At 47.8% G+C, this 18,751-nt stretch overlaps 1 protein-coding gene across 4 annotated transcripts in view; it reads right to left on the reverse strand.

Annotated features, from left to right (window-relative positions):
- The window catches only part of sh3pxd2aa (SH3 and PX domains 2Aa), a 100,031-nt gene that overhangs the window by 72,992 nt on the left and 8,288 nt on the right, over positions 1-18,751 (reverse strand). For all 4 annotated transcript variants that reach the window (XM_085408123.1, XM_085408125.1, XM_085408124.1 and 1 more), the window contains exon 2: positions 12,596-12,676. In XM_085408123.1, the coding sequence (XP_085264249.1) occupies positions 12,596-12,676 (81 nt within the window). The remainder of the gene's footprint in view (positions 1-12,595; positions 12,677-18,751) is intronic.

Raw genomic sequence — 18,751 nt, forward strand, 5'->3', positions numbered from 1 at the left:
TGTTCAGTTTCAGAGAGGCAGATGTCTCCGATTGTGGAGGGAAGGCGTTCCTTTCCAACCACAATCACTCACAGTTGTGTCTCTAAACTTAGACCGGCACCCTGGCTGCAGATCCGGACAGATCGCTGCCCGCGGTGGGCGCATTAGATCAGGTCGGAACATGATATGCTGGATTCCTGAACGCTTTAAGCAGCGAATGCATGCGTGGGAGTAAGGCGGGGGGCTTGGATTTGTCTCAGAGTTGAGGCTCTGTTCATGAATATGTCGACGCCGCAGGGTGTTTAACCCCACGTGGCGAGCCGGGCTCCCCTCGCTTTCAGTACGACAACAGGTGCAGACGTGTGTTGATGTTCGTCCATCTGCAGTCGCTCTGTCATCACTGCCCAACCCCGGGCTGCAGGGCCCGCTGTGAGCTTTGGAACAAGGCTCGAGAAATGGACTCTGACCGGGAAACTCCCTCACTGGAATGAGATCCTGTTTTCTCTAGAGGATGAACCGGAATTCCAGCTTATCTCAACTCCTTGTGGCATCTGCAGTCACACAAATACTCACAATCAGACCAACAGGAAGACCTCTAATCTTTGCAACATTAAAGGGCTTCAGACAGCATCTTTCTGCCTCTTCTGTAGTCTCACATGAGCACCAAGCATCGTGTCTCTAATAACGCTGATATAAAAATGTTAGCTTTGAGTCATATTCCTGCACGCTGCGCTGAAGCATGTTTGCAGTTTTAGGAAGCTGTGCGAGGTGTAACGTCTGCAGGTCCCTCACCAAGCTTAGGTAGCATACAGACTAAGTTTCTATGAGTTTTTAGCAATTAATCAACATCAGCTCAATTCAGTTTTATCTTATTAGCACCCAGCGCTGAGAGACACGCCAACAATCAGCGTTTGGCGACAGAGTCACTCTGAGAGCAGATGTTTCTAATTTTAGCATCATCCTGTCGATGATTGGAAGCGGTCCTACATTTGTTTAATGCACGTGTTGAAGGACATATCCCAGTCGCCGAGGTTCCTCCCAGTGTTCCTGGAAGCTGGGGTAAAGCCACCCAGAGTCGGGATGTAGGGCCAAATATAATCAGCTGTCAGCTTTGTCAGAATCCAGAGGAAGAGGACAGCCCACTGAGGTTTAAAGCTTTCATCTCTGCAGTTTTAATCAGCCAGGAGTTTGTCTGGTCATGTGACCTCCGAGCTGTGGAGACGTCGTGTAACTGGTTCATATATCAATGCTTCCCTTTTTAAAATCACTGAATGCCGGTATCGGCCTAAAAACATCGGCTATCCGTCAGACTCCAGTAGTTACTGGTTTAGCTGGTTTTAAAGATCAGCAGGTGAACGTGCGGCCACAAATTCCGACTGAAACTTTGACTATTCGGCGCACTTTACTCTGAAGATGAAGTGGGTAATATCATCCGAGCACTCGTGAGCTTGACTGCCAGTTGTGTCAACTCTGTGCTGGAGGAGAAGCTTGGCAGAAAAATGCGGTTTGTGAGGCACTCGAACAATCCGCACGCCTCTCCGTGTCGATCTCAAGAGTTCGGCACGAGTAGCGGTGTTAAGGTTCAGAGAAGTGGGTGCTTCGCTCACAAACGGCCATTAAAAATACATTAATCACAGACATAAAACAGCATTTGCTGTGAAAACCTCTGAAGACCGAGTCGGTGCGCTGAGTGCGAAGGAGAATGAAAAGAAGCTGTTTGCTTTCCCCCTCACAGGGTTTATTTTACCGGCGTTTGAGCTGCGACGACTTGACGTTTAATCCATAATAAAAAGCAGTTTTGAAGGGCAAAATTAATCAGAGTGACTATTTTATCCTGCGAGCTCTGCCCTTTATTTGCACCCAGCAGTTTAACCTCCTTTCACATTTAATAGAGGCACCGGCTAAATGCTCCAGTGGCATTTTCAGGCCAGTCATCGCTTCAGCAGCCTGGCTGAGTCCTGCGGAGTAAACCAACAATATCTTTGCTCTTTAGAGCAGCTGCAGCCTCGGTCCAGGACGAAGAACATGGGCGTGTTTAGTTTGGGTTAAGAAAGTAGGCCAGCCAGCTTACAGTTACACTACAGGCAGAGAGGAGAGGCCCTCACCTGAGCCAGAGTTCAGCGCTAATAAAGCAGCTGAGGACCTAATTTAGCCGTGCTGGCGGTCTCCAGAGTTTCCGTGCTGACAGCCAGGACCGACCTCGGGCGGCGTGGCTAAACCTCATTCTCCTCCCTACGGGGTGAATCGGTGTGTGTTGGTTCTCAGTGCACTCCATGGCTGAGGGTGGGGATGGTATATGAGACGTGAGGTTTGGAATACAACCACGAGTGGGCTGAGAGAAGCAGGAGGCAGAAAATACTGGAAACCAAGTGGGAGAAACCAGAAAAATGTGGATTCGAATTAGCCGTCCCTGATTGGTGCCAAGTTATTTATACACAAGGAACTCGTGGAGAGGATAAAAGTCCGTTTTATGTGAAATCAAACTTTGTGTTTTACACATTCGTGGACTTGGTGCCGTGAACTAATACCAACCCTGCTGCTAATGTCCACCAGTGGTCACGCACAGCACGCCAACGGAAAACAAATCTCACTGAGACCAGGATTATAACTGTGCTTGTAAAACCAGTTGCTCCCATTCATGAGAACTGGGCAAGGTTTCATATCGTTTGCATAATTTTTGTGGTGTTGAGTAATAGTTGGAGGTTTTTTGAAGGTCTGTCACGGTTTTCTCTGGACTTTGGCTGCTTTTTCACTCAGTGAGTCCTCGAACCATAAAAAGGCTCCAACTCAGAAGATCAACCAACGAGTCTACACACAAAGCTGGCAAAGGTTTAATTCTATCTTTAGGCTCTTTGTTACGAGAAGCCAAAAACACATCATTCATTTCCATTTCTTTAGCTGAAACTATGAAAAATGCCAAAGATAACACAGTCTGACAGGCATAAAATAGCATTTCTGCAGAAGCACGGTGACTGCAGAAGTGCTATTAGCTGCAAACTTGGTCTCAGCACGGTGTGCAGCGTGTCCATACAGAACAGAACAAGTGACAGAGCTACAAAAAACTACAGCACATGAATAATATCTAAAAATCACATCATAAAGAAAACAGAGACCTGACGACTGATCTGTTCCTTCAGCTGATCCATCTACTGCTCACTGAAGCCTCAACAGAAATGTCTGCGTGGCTTGGACACAGAGAGCAAAGGCTGAAGTATGAAACTTACACAAGAACTGAGGGAGCAATCAACATGTAAGGAGGGTCGTGAGCGAGGTACAGCAGCAGCTGCCTGCAGACATCGCTGAAACACGGTGGAGGCTCGGTCACGGTGCAGGGCTGCACTTCAGCCAGAGGTGCTGGAGAGCTCGTTAAAGTTGAAGGAATCATGAACCTGAGAAAATACCATCAGATTCTGATCCAGCATAAAATTCATCACGATGATCCCAAACACACATACTAGTCACGGATCAGCTTCGTCAGAGCCCAGACTTCAGCATCATGAAGCAGTGACGGATCATCGTGACAGAGAACAGAACAAGAAGGCAGAAACATCCAAAGAACGTCAGTCCAAAACTGTTCCTGAACTACTCCTAACTATTCCTTCCACGGCGTCCTCAGAAACTTCCAGCTGTGCTGCAGAATAAAGGCGTTCAAACCAAATATCGACTTTTCTGTTTTTGCCTCTAACAGTGGATTTTCATATATATTTGCTCCTGTTTCAGCACATCCATGCACCTATGCCTCGTGCTCAGAGCAAAATATAAAGAAATTAGAGGTGCTTGAGCCTTTTGCACAGTACTGTAGCTGTGTGTCTTAAACCATAGAAGAGGCAGCACACCACATCAGGTTTCCAATAGTGAAACGTTTAATCAATGAATACTAAAACTTACTATCCTCAAACAGGTGAGACCATCACGCCAAAGCTGCAAAAATGTGCATGCATATTTCCGTGCATTAAAATGTAAACGTTTGTTATTACGCAGCGGTAACACTTTTGCGTTGCTGTTTCATTTGCACGCTCACATTTTTACTATTTCCTTTTAGGGACATAATTAAGTCCATAGGGTCAGCCTCCAGAGGCCAACTTTCCAAGTGTAAATGGTATCATGGTTTGCTAAAGGGCTTTAATTCAAAGGTCTTTTATTTCCTTTAAAGCTCCTCCTGTGTCTGCACTATAAAATGTAATCCGGCTGAGATGGAGAGTTCCCCGCGGGGTTAAACTGGATCACGCCGTAACAGAAAGACTGCCTGGGTAATCAGGAGAAAACGCCAGCAACTCAGGCGTCACGCATACACCCACATGCAAACGTGTGCATGCACGTCCACGGACACGCAAACTGACGAGACGTGCGCCGAGTTGGCCAAAGCGCTCGACCCCGAGAGTTTGGAAGCTGCGCTGGATCGGCTGGGGAGGAGATAGGAGGGTGCACAGGTGGTGAAGGTTGAAGCCAGGGAGGCGTTTTTGCAGAGAGCCAGAGACGGGTGAAGAAAACAGATGTGCAGGCAGAGACGCAGATCGACAAGTCGCAGGAAGTTGATGTGAACGAGGAGTGTGAGGCAAACGAAAAAGGGAGACGACGGCGTGAGAGATTTTCTGTTATCTCTGTGCTCCTCTACCTCCACCTCTCCCACGTGTCCTATCCTGCCTGCTGTTTACTCAGTCCTTGTTTATTAAGCTACAGGCAGCGAGATAAAGCTGTGCTGGGACCGGCCACCGATACTGCAGATAAGGAGCACTGTGAGAACTTCAGTCCTGGATTCAGCACAAGTTTGTGTTTGGAATGACTGATGGGAGACGTTCCAGGCGCTAGCAGAGCGTAGATGGCGTCAGATTAAGGAAGCACGCTCGATTTACTTTCAAATACACAGGATTGGGCTGAGGTTTCCTTTAGCACCTCTGTCAGTGAGCCCCAGGGCAGCTGTGGCTACAATGTAGCTGCCATCACCAGTGTGTGAATGTGTGTGTGACTGAATGTAGTGTAAAGCGCTTTGGGGTCCTTAGGGACTAGAAAAGCGCTATATAAATACAGGCCATTTACCATTTTTACCATTTAGCACGTTTATAGCATTAAAGGGCAAACAGCAGACTGTGTCGGGCATATTTGAGCCCACATTTTAAAACTAAAAAGAGCGAATCTTAGTAACAACTGAGGAGGCCTGATGTCACTAATTTGCAGGACACACTGTGTGGCACATGGATGCACATTCCTGCTATGAGCTCCTGAGTAAATGAGAGACTGAGCACAGTCCTCGGTTAATGAGTCGTGAGTGATAAATCGTTAGCGTATGAATCCTGAATAATCTCCTTTCTGACTCTTGGAATTATCATAATTTACAAATGTGCTTAATGTTTTATTCAGTGCGACTTTAAACGGGCGCATAAACTCCACTGCTCTGTGACGCCGCAGGACCGCAGGTACTGCCCCCTGGTGGCCATTAAGAAGAACGTGATGTTAAGTCATGCTAACGGCATCTCCAGGCTGCAAAGTGTTATTAGTGACGTTTTGACCACGAGTGGTGCATCGTTTTTATGCGTGGGCCTAGTTTATCACAAAGTGCAGTCCTGCGCCAGCCTTGCTGGGCCTCGTGCTCACTGGTTCAACCTTAAATAAGATCTCAGTCTCTTAGTTTGGCTCACAGTTCCACTCATATCTCTTCTGGGGAATCGTCCACTATCACAGCGATTTGAAGTGTAGATGTTACCGTGCCGTCCTTTGGCCCCGGTGACGCTACTGCCAGTCGCTCCGCTTCCTCGCTGCATTTATTACTGATTGGACGGGAGCCGAGTCCAACCCACCAATCAGTGGGTCCTCCTAGTTGCTGCCCTATTTAAGCCCAACAGGGCTGTGACTCAGGGTGGGCTGTGATTTAATGTGAGCAGTGCACCTTCTGCCTGTGATTCAGTTCATAAATGCTACAGGCAGACACTGGGAGGATGTGTTCTGCTAACAGGCAGATACTGGGAGCAGTTACTCGCTGCTGCCTGAGGCTGGGCCAGGTTTAGACACACACTGCACACACACCAGGAGCAAAGGCAGTGGTGCTTTCTTCCTGGCGAGGAGTCAGCAGGTTGTAGTTTAGTCATCCTGTGAGCTGGTTGCTTTACTTCCTGTCTTTGATTTAGCAGCACTCTCAGGCCCTTCAGTTTGTCCCCTTCTTGCTTGTGGACATTAAACATCGCCACCAAAACCAACAACATCTGGTTGCACGTCGGTTCTCTCTCCCCCAACTCAGCTGGGACCCGTTCCTGCAAACATTCCCACCATCTGGTTCCTGAAGCGAAGCGGCTTCCCGGCAGCGCGTGAAAGATGCATCTATCCATCTTCTAGATGATCTCTCTGGGATGCATCTTCAGTGATCTGCGGTGGTGGGGTCACGGGGGGGTTAGTGTCTTTAAACATTACACCCAGCCGGGATTAATCAAGCCCCGGCTTGCATCCCACCAGCAACCAACCACAGATCAAGTCTCCTCACAGACTGAGGCCCTGATTGGCTCAGTCGTTGGAGGATTTTGCAGAATGGCGTTCCTGCAAAGCCTCTCTGAGCACTTTCCAGTCTCCTTCCACCAGCTCCTGGTTCTTCTTGCTTGGGCACCAAGTCCCAGATTGTTTGAACACACTCGTTGCTTCAGATGGGCCAAACCGTCTTCCTCCACGTCTCAGTCTCACCAGTAGCCGGAGTCATGTTTTATACTTCATGTGTTTATTTTTCACCCCACTGCTGATAACATGTTGTTCAGTCACTGAACAGTGAAAGCTGCTCTGTGCTCAACAATATCCGGACATACAGAGAACGCCACCCGCCCTCTCTGAACAACAGACGCCGCAGGAGTGTAAAATAAATACTGTGTGATTCACCAAACGGTGAACAAATGCTCGTCATTCTTGGGCAAAAATGTAATGAAATAGCAAAAAGAACCTTGAGCAACTTCTTTGTTCAAAGCTCAGCGTGAAGCTGCCGGAGCTCTCCCGAGTTCTCATCGAGTCTCCTTCCGAGCTCAGCGGCGGAGAAGAAACACAAACCTGACCAGCTGAGCGTGGAGGAGAGAGAGGAAAGAAAAGCAGAGTGAGACAGCCGACTGTCAGCTACCACATACATCGCAGGTAACAGGCAGCAAAGGAAACAGAGGAAGCACACTGTAGGAACGTGCAGAGGCCTTTATCTGCAGGCTGCCTGCGTATCTAATCAAATATTGCAAACCGCTGCACAGAAACACAAAACTACTGTAAAAACAGAGCTTTACGTCTGCACTGACCCCTGAGTCGAGCCACAAAATGGCATGAAAACAGAATAAGTGACAGACGTGCAGCCATCAACTCCCAGCATGCACTTCATGCTGCCAGTGTCTGGGAGCGAGAGCAATCAGAAGCGAGTGAGGACACAGAAACAGTTAACCGGCTGTTTGCTGGTGACGACACACAGACGCTGGCGTTGGGAGGCTTTGTGCTCATTATAAAGGCTACTTCACGTTGCCTTCAGCTTAACCACGCGGAGCATTTCTGCTCAGCACGGACGCTTCGTGTTTCAAGTCGACTGTCGCGCTTCCTTCTGCCGCCTCTCTCGCTCCTTGAAACACTTCCAGTCACACTGCTGACTTTTTCAAGCCACGGAAACGTCCCACAAACAAATGAACTGTGCTCATTCATCCTAAATTTAGCCCCTCTCCCGACCGCTTCGCTGTGACTGTGGGAAACGCTGCATACTCCCCCCCCTCTGCTCTGGGTCCAGTGAGGACCCGGCCTGTAGCCGTCTTCTCAACTGCTTGATTGTAACTCAGAGGGACACGTCCAGTGTTTGGCGTGTAGGTGTCCTTCCTTTGCCTCTCTCTTTTCTCTCAGGCGCACACGCCCATAAATAAAATAAAGCAGCCTCGACCTGAAACAATGGGCTGAGTTACAGTTCGTCCACAAAGCACCTCAAGGACAACGAGGCTGAGCTAGCGCTCTGTCCATTCAGCAGTTTGTCCTCGAGGATGGCATACCGATAACGCCTCGCGGTCTAGACACACGTTTCCATCAAACGGCCCACATAGAGGTTAGAGATTCACGAGTCAGTGACCTTCTTTGTAAGCGATTTGACCACAGCGACTGTGTAATTTGCTGTGCTGAATATATACGCGCTGCCGTTTTACCAGAAACCTGCTGCTAGCATCTGTTAAGCTGCTTCCAGCCTTGAGACTCAGCAACTAATAAAAGGGATTTTTGGAAAGCCGTAGCATGAAAACCTCCCTGAGCCGCACATTCAGTAGCTGTAGGGAAGCTCGTGCGAGTGCGGACTCGGACGAAGAAGAAAAAGAGTGCTTGTGAAGGCGCGTGCCGACAGAGTACAAATGAAGAGCCTCGTAAAGGCGTGAGTCAGAGGCCTCCTTTCACATGGAGAGCCACGCCACAGCTTTAAATAGACAAACTTCAGCAGAGGCCCAAGGACACCCGGAGCGCCATCACCCGCTCCTCACGGCTTCCTGGAATACAAAAGGCCGCTTTGTAAAAAGTGACCTCGAAGAAACGCAGATGATCAGAATACTCATGTCTTCCGTCTGCATCACTGCGTCAGTACCGTCACTTACCGTTAAAGCTTTTGTTCCAGCTCTCCACTGCTTCATCACCTCGTCATCATCATTCCACCTTTCCTCCCGGGACCGCTGGCTGACCCGGGCTGCTCCCTGTCCCGGTTTCCTGATGATTAACTCGGGCACTTCTGCCAGAGCTGCTCACGAGTCAGGTCTGAGTCAAAACCACATCCGTGCAGCCAGCAAGAGCCAGTCAGTGAGGAGGACTGGTGCACATGTATGTGCTTATGCTTCAGGTATGTGTGCTGGAGGCTTCAAAGTGAACGCATGTGGCATCACAGCCCTGCGCCCGACCAGGACGAGTGGAAACAATGACTCTGCCACCAAGCAGAGCCCAGCGAGCTGTGAAACACAAAGTTTAGCCCAACTATTTATGACGACTTGGGGTTTTAGTCGTCCTGATGAATGTGAGCTGGTCGAAGCTGAGGCGTCGGCGTCTGCAACAGCAACAAGCTTCACCGGGACATCGAGCAATCATACTGAAGGAGATGCGAGCTGCTACTTTCAAGATGACGGAGCTTCTCCATCTCTGAGAGTCGGCCCAGACACCACTGGGAGGATGCTGGTTTGACAGCCCACATCAGCCCTGCTCTTTTACTGGTTGGACACCAATCACAGCATTAATCAGTTTGGCAAACTGGTTCCAGATAGTGAGGGCAGCTAGATTAAAATGCTATGGCAAATCAATAGTGACGTCTGTGACTTCCATCAGCAGCAGTTTATCTTTGACTCTTTTCATTATTTAAACATAAACGCCATCGAGTGAAATGTTGGGAAACGCCAAGCTCCAGCCAGAAGAAAAACACCATCCAATAAAGTGACACTGGATGGACGAGGTGGCAGACGGAGGTAAAACCTTTTCTCTAAAGAGTGTGGGATCCAACACACTCCTAACAGAGTGAAAGTGCAGAAAAAATGGTTCCCTCCAGGGCAATTCTGGCAACACTTTGCACTAATATATTCGTTCTATTATCCGTAAATGACTTCCTTTTTCACAGAGGGACACAAAATAGCACGAATATGGCTCCTATTATTTTTACCTTAACACATTCTCTGCGCTGTGCAGACAGAAGCGCTTTGAAACCGAAGGATTTGTGAACTTCAGATTCAGTTTTCTCAGAGTTTTTGGCTACATTCAAACCACTCTCCATGTGTCTAATATCAAAGCAGGTGAGCTTCACTGCCCGTGCATTCAGCACAACATAAAGAGCCTGTTTCCGTGACTCATCCTATACAAAGTCAGTCAAAGCAACATCTGTGGTCCCTCTCATTTGGATGGCAGCCTGGAAGCGGGGCCAGTGTTTCCAGGAACACAGCCCGGTCTGGTTATTACTAGGAAACTGTCTTGGAATCCCAGCGGTGTTTGCCAAGGATTTGGTTAAACTGCTCTCCGGCAGTTTTCAGAGCTCCAGTCTGTGTTTTTCTCCCTTACGGTTACAGCAAGGCGGCTTAAAAGCAGCGGGGACCCCGCAGCAGATAAATGTTTGGACAGGAGAGGCTCCAGGTCTCACTGGAAACAATGAGATCAAAAAAGCTCCATCAAAGCCACCGAGAGAGATCAAAGTCCGGCAGGGAGAACTTCACTCTGAGTGCAAACACCGACAGAGACGAGGATTAGAAAGCTGGCCTGTCACTGCTGCCAGCGGTGGTTTTATTCATGAATGTCACCGTGGAAATGGAAACATCAGGAGGGGAGCCGTGCTGGAGCTGATGCACTGCAGTGTGATTTAAAGACGGCATTTGGTAAATGTTTGAAATATTTACCAGAAGATTCTTCACAACAGAGCTGACTGAGAAGCAGCCAAACTCTGTTGACACGACTTTATTTGACTCAATGAAGGAACCGAGTTAGACGACCTTTGCCCCCGTGACATCTCACATACCTAACAAAATCAATCGTGCTGCTGCTGACGGAGTCATTTTGTACAAAGCTATCCAGGAACCATTAAGGCTCATTAGTTTCCTCCCAGGCAATTTGAGGACCTCGCTGTTGTAGAAGGCGAGGTGAATATTAGAGGCATGAATCACCAAACACCACATCAGTACAAAATGATTATCATTAATAACTGTTTTAGAAAATAGGAAAACTTCTCTCACTGTCACTAAGACCTGATATAAATGCTGCCATAAGAAGGAGCCAGTCTGCCTTCAGTCTGCCATCAGTCTGCCTTCAGTCTGCCATCAGTCTGCCATCAGTCTGCCATCAGTCTGCCTTCAGTCTGCCATCAGTCTGCATTCAGTCTGCATTCAGTCTGCATTCAGTCTGCCATCAGTCTGCCATCAGTCTGCCTTCAGTCTGCCATCAGTCTGCCTTCAGTCTGCCATCAGTCTGCCATCAGTCTGCATTCAGTCTGCATTCAGTCTGCATTCAGTCTGCCTTCAGTCTGCCATCAGTCTGCCATCAGTCTGCATTCAGTCTGCCTTCAGTCTGCCATCAGTCTGCATTCAGTCTGCCTTCAGTCTGCCATCAGTCTGCATTCAGTCTGCCATCAGTCTGCATTCAGTCTGCCATCAGTCTGCCATCAGTCTGCCTTCAGTCTGCCATCAGTCTGCCTTCAGTCTGCCATCAGTCTGCCATCAGTCTGCATTCAGTCTGCATTCAGTCTGCATTCAGTCTGCCAATCTACTGCTGAATGATGCCAAGTTAGAAATTAATGCAATCTGTTTCTGATATTTCAGCAATTAGCTGTGATAAATCCACAGTCCACTCACGTCCCCACAGGTACAATCGCCACAAATGTGCCGTCTGAGGCTACTTATGGCATTTGTGGACATTTAAGAACCAGAAAGGAACACGTTTTTAAAAAGGTGCGTATTTGCACCACATCTTGCACAATCTGTGATCTCTGTGTTTGGCAAAATACACAAAGACATTGGATAAATATTATTTTCACTGTTAGAGTTGCAGGTTTAATCACAGACTGTAACTAGTTTTGCCACCAAACCAAAAAAACTGTCACCAGAGGTTCGAGTACAAACCACAAAGGTGTGAATAAGTCCACCTACACAAAGTAGTGCCTCAGAGGGCCGCTGTTCAACCACTACAATGAGGAACTTTGTTCTTTCTGAGTGTATGAAGCATTCATACTGTTCTGTGTTTATTACTCTACCTCTCTCTTTATTCCAGTTTGGGACTAATCAGCTGCAGTAGGGGTGAGGGTCCATTTTTCACTGGTCATCAATGGGACCTTTCAGAAAGGACTTTTCCTCTGCTGATTGAAACATCGTTCCCTGCTGGACGAGCACACTGGAGCTATTGAGATGTGCTCCCTGTAACTCTCACACTGTGGCTCTGTTATATTTACTAGTTATTGGTAGACCCCTGGTGCACTCTACATATGGTATCAGCTTGCAGTAGGGCAAAGGTGCGAGGGGGCTGAAGGAGTGCACATAAACATTCTCCCAGTATGGAAGAGTCCATGTGAAAGATACAGGAAAGGTTTTCATTCCCACTCCTGCCTCATTCCAAAATAAATAGTCCCAAAGAGACACCGCAACAACATTTTAAACAAGGGAGTAAAGCGTCTGAGCCAAGACAGCAAAGCAGAAAAAAGCCTCCTCCGTACGAGGCTCTATTTAAAGAAGCCACCAATCAGAGCAGCGCGTAGCATCTAACGACAAGCCACTGCAAAGCCTGGTACATTAAATTTGACTTCCATGTGGCTTTCTTGCTTGTACCATAAAAAAGGCCTGTCAGCTCCCTGACGTTTTGAGGCCAAGCCAGCGACGAGACGAGAAAGGAAGAAGAGCGGGAGGAGAGAGAGGTGCAGGCTGAGGCATACAAGCCACGTCTCCCCCGCTCCCCCGCCAATTACTAACTCACACATCGATTCATTGAGGCGGCGAGGTGTGGCGAACACGGCCAGAGACACGGCAGCAGCAGCAAACGGGTGCCAGGTTTACACATTAATCTATACAAAACAATGCTGCAAGTTCACACGCTCGACCTGCTGAAGAATACACCAGCGAGCGGCGGCAGCGTCGGGGACTTCAATCCAAGCACGGCCCACACAGGGCAGCAGAGCGGGGCGAGGCTGATGGGGGATTACCTGTAGGTCAAAGAATTTGCTGTATCTTCTGTAGATGATGTGGGAGGTGTTGTCCGAGTAGGTGACATTGATGAGATACACCTGCAAAGACAAAGAAGGCAAAGTTAAAACTGCAGCTTGGTTTAATCTTTTAAATCCAGAAGACTTGTTCAACACTTCCACCTGAAACAAAAGCGCACAAGCTTGGACTGCGAAAGTCACAAACGCAGCACATGTGACAGAAACGAAGCACCACATAGATGCACACATAGATGCACACACAGATGCACACACAGATGCACACACAGATGCACACACAGATGCACCTACGGTGGTAGGTTCTTTCAAGTTGCACAAGGTTGGGTTTCAATGCAACAACAACAGCCTGGCTGAGGGCTGATAGAGGGACGCTTGGTAAAGGCAAACACATCATCAATAACTGTACTCGTGATGGTTTCTGTCTGTCCAGCTGCTCTGCTGGAAACAAACTCGCAATCGTTCGCCTAAAGCACTGATGCATCACAGTAGCTGACGGTCATAAAACCGCCATCCAGCCACAGGATGGACGGTGACATCATCCCTCTTTTCCCCGCACACTGACCTGGCGGCCTTTACCCTGCCAGATGAAGCCACGCTGCAGCCCTGAGAGGCCTGATAAGATTGAGATAGAGTCCATTTATCTGTCAAGAGGAGCTAAGTGAAGCTGCCATCATCTCTAATCTAATGAAACATAGATAACCAAGGTAACGGATCCAGAGGCCAGGAAATTTTCATCAGAGACGTTAAGAGCAGGTGGGATCTCTCAATTGCTGTTATAAAGGCGCTCAGAGAAGACCTGGATGTGAAATTACTCGAGTGGATAAGCTGTTACGTAACAGACTGCAAGCTCGAGCTGCCGTGGGCACAATCGAAGATGGTCAATAAAACAACGTTTTTTCCCGCATAAAGGAGTTTTTGGCGCAGCCCAAAGAGGTTTTAGTCGGCCCCGAGAAAAAAGGTTAAAACAACGCCACCGCCAAAATGACAGGAAGTGAGAATAAATATTAAAATTATCTCTGAATGTTTTTATTAGCAATTTATGTGAAACAGCTGTTCACCAAGCAACACGTAAGGCTGCACAAAGTGCTTCCTGTTCTGTGCAGGCCGAATATGAAACACGCTAAATGCAAATACAGAAATGCTGAGGACACATATTCAGGATGGATGGAAATACAGTGGACAGCAAGTCAGACACAAACCTTCATTACAAATGTTTCCTTAACAGAAAAAAGGCTCATTTTTACATAAAAGTTCACCTTCGTGGTTCAAAAGTGACTTTGATTCTTCAAAACTGAAAGTCTTCCACAGCTTGTAGATGCACAGTCTGATTCTCAAAGATGCTCTTTTTGTACCCGATCGTGTGACATGTTACCAGTTAACTTGATTTGTTTCTTTTTAGTTCAGGTTCAGTTTCCAGTCGTCGCCCCATCACGACGTTTTTGAGACATCAAATTAAAAATGTGCTCTTTTTTTCCATGAAACATTAAAACGTCTCAGTTCAAACGTGCGTTTAGACGTTGACATGTTTTCTGTGTCGTAGTGGGAAAAAAGTATTGGTTTTATTTAAGGTTTGTAACTTTTTTTGGAATTTCAGTTTGTAGTTCTTGTTACGTTTAGACACTTAAAGTATTTTGGCTGTGGGAGGAACCCCCGGTCATCCTCGTGGTCGTCATCTCTGGACTTTAGTTCTTGCAGGTTTGAGGCAACTAAAGCTGCTGAAGTCAAGGTAACGATGGTAACTATGATGAAGAGACACTGACGTTTATCGTGGTTTCAAATCTAGGATGAAGGTTTTTCCCTCTGCTGTTGCCAGAGACGATCCAAACTTCACTTGTGGTGCTGCTGCTGTACTTATAAGCTACATACAAGTAAAACAGCACTGTCACCCAGCCAAAGCATTTCAGTAAAGTGGCCTAGACGCAGCGCAAACAACTGCCTTTGCCTCACGTATAGCATCAAACAGGCGGTGTGCGTTTCCCCGGTGAGCCATTGCTGCTCTTTGTTTCAGCAGATGCCATCTTTTGGGACTGATCTTACGCCGTCACTCCAACCCTCCGTACCTGCCAAGAGTCTCAAGAGCAGCGGCGAGATGAATGAGGTTGAGTCAAAAGCCTCAACGTTGACGCAGGAAGGGCAACAGCCCGAACAAAGGAACTTCCACAACAAAGGCGGAGGGTTAAAAGGCCTCGCCGCTGCGGTACGTTCACTCTCATGCAAACACGGCTGCTGGCATGCAGAAGCTGCAACTGTCACACGACAAACGTGCACGGTGGGGTGTCGCCACAGTGATTAGCTCTGGCATTTACTGCTATGAAAATGTGCTCCCGGGGTCACGCTGAGTCCCAAAAATGGCTCCAGCCACCGTCAGCAACATCCAAGTGTCTGTGTGACTTCTGTAGCGTAACAAGCATTTGTGAGAAGAAGCAAAGAGCTCGTTTTACTGCTCCTTAATATCAAAGAAAAGAGTTTCTGAAACTAAATCAGCTGCTGGTTGAGGTGTCCTCGGGTAACACGAGGCCTCGTCCCTTCAAAGCTTCATGTGATCATAAATAAGGAAGCAGAAACACAAACGTGCTCTTGGCAGCTCACATCAGACTTGGCCTGAGGGAGGATGGAGGTTCTGCCCCCGGCTCTTCTCACAGCTTATTTTTGCTGAATGACGATTATTTTTAAGCAGTTTATAACAGCAGTGCCATCACTGTGTTTAAGCCGGTGCGATTCAAATATCTGTACCACTGTTAGATTCATCAGAGTCACTGTGCTCAGTAACAGCTGAGCAGCACGATGAAGACGACGAGGCGCTGAATGTAAAAACGTCTAAATAACTACGGCATCGCTGTCTATGCGATTACCTACAGAGTGACGTGATGCTGAACCTGGATGACGGGGTCACCAAAGAAGATCGCTTCATTCCCGTGGCTCAGATTCAGCCATGATAAAGACCATAAAAACAACATTCAGACTTCTGACCCTCCCGTCTTTAAACTTTGAGACTCATCAGACCAGGCAAAGGTTTCTGATTTAGAGGAGTCTGCGTGAAGCTTGGCCTCAGTTTCCTGTTCTTATCTGCTGTGCTGTTCAGAGATACCGTAGCTGTAACTAGCAGTCATTTGAGTTGCTGATCGTCGTTTTTTTCTCCATCCTGACTTTCTGTTTGATCTTCAGCAGGTCAGCTCGACCTACACGCCTAAAGACATGAAGTCGTTGCCATTAATGAAGTTTCTACGAACTCAAATCTGATTCCAGGCGTACTGAAAGGTTTAAGTTTAATTAAGATGAAATGCGATTCCTCCACGACCTTTTCTAACTCAAATTACTTTGAAACTTCCAGGGAAAAAAAAAAGAGTTCCACGTTCCTCTAGGCTACAAAAGACATTTTTCCCATGAACTTTGCATAATTTGGGGATGTTTTCCACAACTGTCTAATATGTAGGACACAGCTGGACACGGTCTGCTGTGGACGCATTCCCACTGTTGAGTGGGTTAAGTAAGGGAGCTGCCCTGTCCTCCATCAGTGCAGGTCGATGTCACGCCGACGGGCTTGTCAGGCTGTAGTGTGGAGGTTAAAGATGGGCTGACATCAGTCAGGTAAGTCCTAGAAAAACAGCTCATGATAGAGTTTGGACTTTTCTCTGTTTCCAGAGTTGAAAACTGCAGCGCTGGCATGCTGATGTCATGCTGATGTCATGCTGATGTCATGCTGACGTCAGACAGAACCATGTGACGAGGATCAGCCTGGATGATCGAGTGTGGGAGCAAACTGTGTGCGTAAAGCGAGTCTTTGTCATGTCTCTGCAGCAGTACTTCGACATGAAGCAGCCAACACAGACTTGGATCTAACAGCACGCAGCAGTGCAATTTTACCAAGTGGCTGTGTGTATATGAGTGCTCTATAAACTCCTCTGACCTTAATGGCATGCCAGACTATCATCCTCCCATCATGCATCTGGACCACTTAATTCGACTCGGATGAAAATCCGTGCTGAGCTTAAGTGTAAGACGTGAGCCAGGCGGGAGGACGTGGACTCAGTGAAAGGATCCAAACCCCAGAAGCAGATGGGCATGTGATGGCAACCGCAGTGAAAAACACAACCGACGAGGTCCCGGGTCTGCTCGAGCCCAAAATATCACGCTTTAACCGAACGCCCTCCCACTCCCTGGAATAAACTGCACACGCTCGGCCCCGCCGCTGCCGCCTCTCAGGATAAATCTAGCAGCAAACATCGTCTGATTGGCTGCTAATTACATTTGTATCATTTCTGTTTGCATTTTACATGGTAGCTGCATTTTCCAGACACTCATGCAACTAAAATAAGGCGAGCTGAGATGACTCAGAGCTCGAGTCCGCCCAGTCGTGAGAGCATAAATGCCCCGAATCAACTGTTTGATTGACTCACTCAAATGTCAGTTAGGAAATAATCTGTCTGCCTGTTAAATAAATGCAAATCTGCAAATTAACTCGCATACATTTTTCATCACCACAGACAGGGAGCTAAAAAAGCTGCGATTGCTGCACAGCAGCAGGACCAGGCATTGCTGCAAGGCCAAAACCGAGGCTGAGATTTGTGTGAGGAGGCCACATTAAAACATCTGCGTGATCTCGGGGTTTCTGACAGTGAGCTGAGAATAACCAGGCCTGCATCTGGAAACAGGAAGGAGTTTGACGCTAAAACCACGAGATTAGGAAACAATGAGATGAGACTGACGTGAGAAACAGCCCACAGCTGCTACAGAATAGGAGAAATACATAAGATATATATGTAAGAATAGAAGCTTCTCATCAGGCGCCACAGCACTGACGTGTTCGTCCTTCAAACCAGTCAGAAAAAAAGATTCACAAAGAGCGTAAACAACAACGCGGGGAAAAAAACTCCCAAAAAACAAGGCCTGGGAGGGAAGCACGTCCCAGATAGGAAGAAAAGCACTCACACATCTGCTAATCCCACAGAGGGAGAGCTGCTTGAAAACAAAAGTTTTATTCATGCTCTGAAGCAACGACAGAAACACGAGTTCTTACGACTGAACAAATTGGACCTCTGATTATTTCATCGTGTTTGTCTGAACCGGTTATGAATATTCACGCCGAGCTTACAGCTCGCTTTATTTCCCCCCGCCTCGCCTCTGTAGAGCGCTCCTCTAATTACCAGGACGTTAAAATAATTCATCGACAATCGCAGATCACGGAGAACGTATAAAAACACAAAAACAAAACTTACAGCGTCGGAGAAGAGCCAGGACCCAGCCTCGCCGTTTCCAGGACAAGAAGGCAAAGGAGCCGAGCTCTTGGTGGGGCCCTGAATGTGGGCCCAGCCACTAAATGCGCTGAACCCCGCCTAAACTATATTTAAAGGAACTTATAAAACAGACGGGCGGCATGCTTTCAGACCATCAAAGAAAAAAATCGAGCTGGAAAAAGTCAAGTCTTTCCACATGGAGCTGGTCTAAATATACTCGAGTCTAATAGGGTCACTTAGTCGAGAGGTTAGCAACTGACGGTAAAGCTTTAAAGCTGTTTGCTGACAAAAATGTCAAAGCAGCGACGCGAACTGTAGGACAGGCTCATTCTCGAGCCTCTGGAAACCCCTCCACAGATGCAGCCAAAGCTGTGGCCTTTAGCAGCCACGCAGCAGGACGCCGCAGCGATGCTTCGAAACTGTCAGCGAGCCGCTTTGAAGGGGCCCGGTCACGCCTCGCGTGCCCGAGCTGCGGCCGCAGGGAGTGTCTGCTCAGCAGGTAAAGTCCTGTGCAGCTTTGAAGCCTCCTTCATACAATTGCACAATACACAAGAACAATTCTCAAGTTATTCCATATTAGATTCCAGCGAAGTGAAAAAGCAGACAAGGTCGTGCGCTCAAATAAATCACTCTGCCAACGCCGCTTCAAAGGCAGGCTCTGCCCGGCGGATTCCCGGTTATTGAATTTTAGCTGGTCTGAGTCTGAACATCGGCGCTCGTGTGAGAAACCCAGAGCAACGTTAGACGGCTGACAGCACCACAACACAAGTTGCAGACTTCACAACCTGTGCAGCCTGACGGGCAGAGACACGTGAGGTCAAACTAAAAGCAGGGACAGCACGGAGCGAGCCGCTGTTTCCACGGAAGATCACCGAGCCTTCATTTGAGGCCTGAAGAGATTCAG

Source organism: Rhamphochromis longiceps, linkage group LG6 (genome assembly GCF_057381845.1).
Source record: "Rhamphochromis longiceps isolate RC_006_pf linkage group LG6, R_longiceps_female_GT1.1, whole genome shotgun sequence".
NCBI classification, from domain to species: Eukaryota; Metazoa; Chordata; class Actinopteri; order Cichliformes; family Cichlidae; genus Rhamphochromis; species Rhamphochromis longiceps.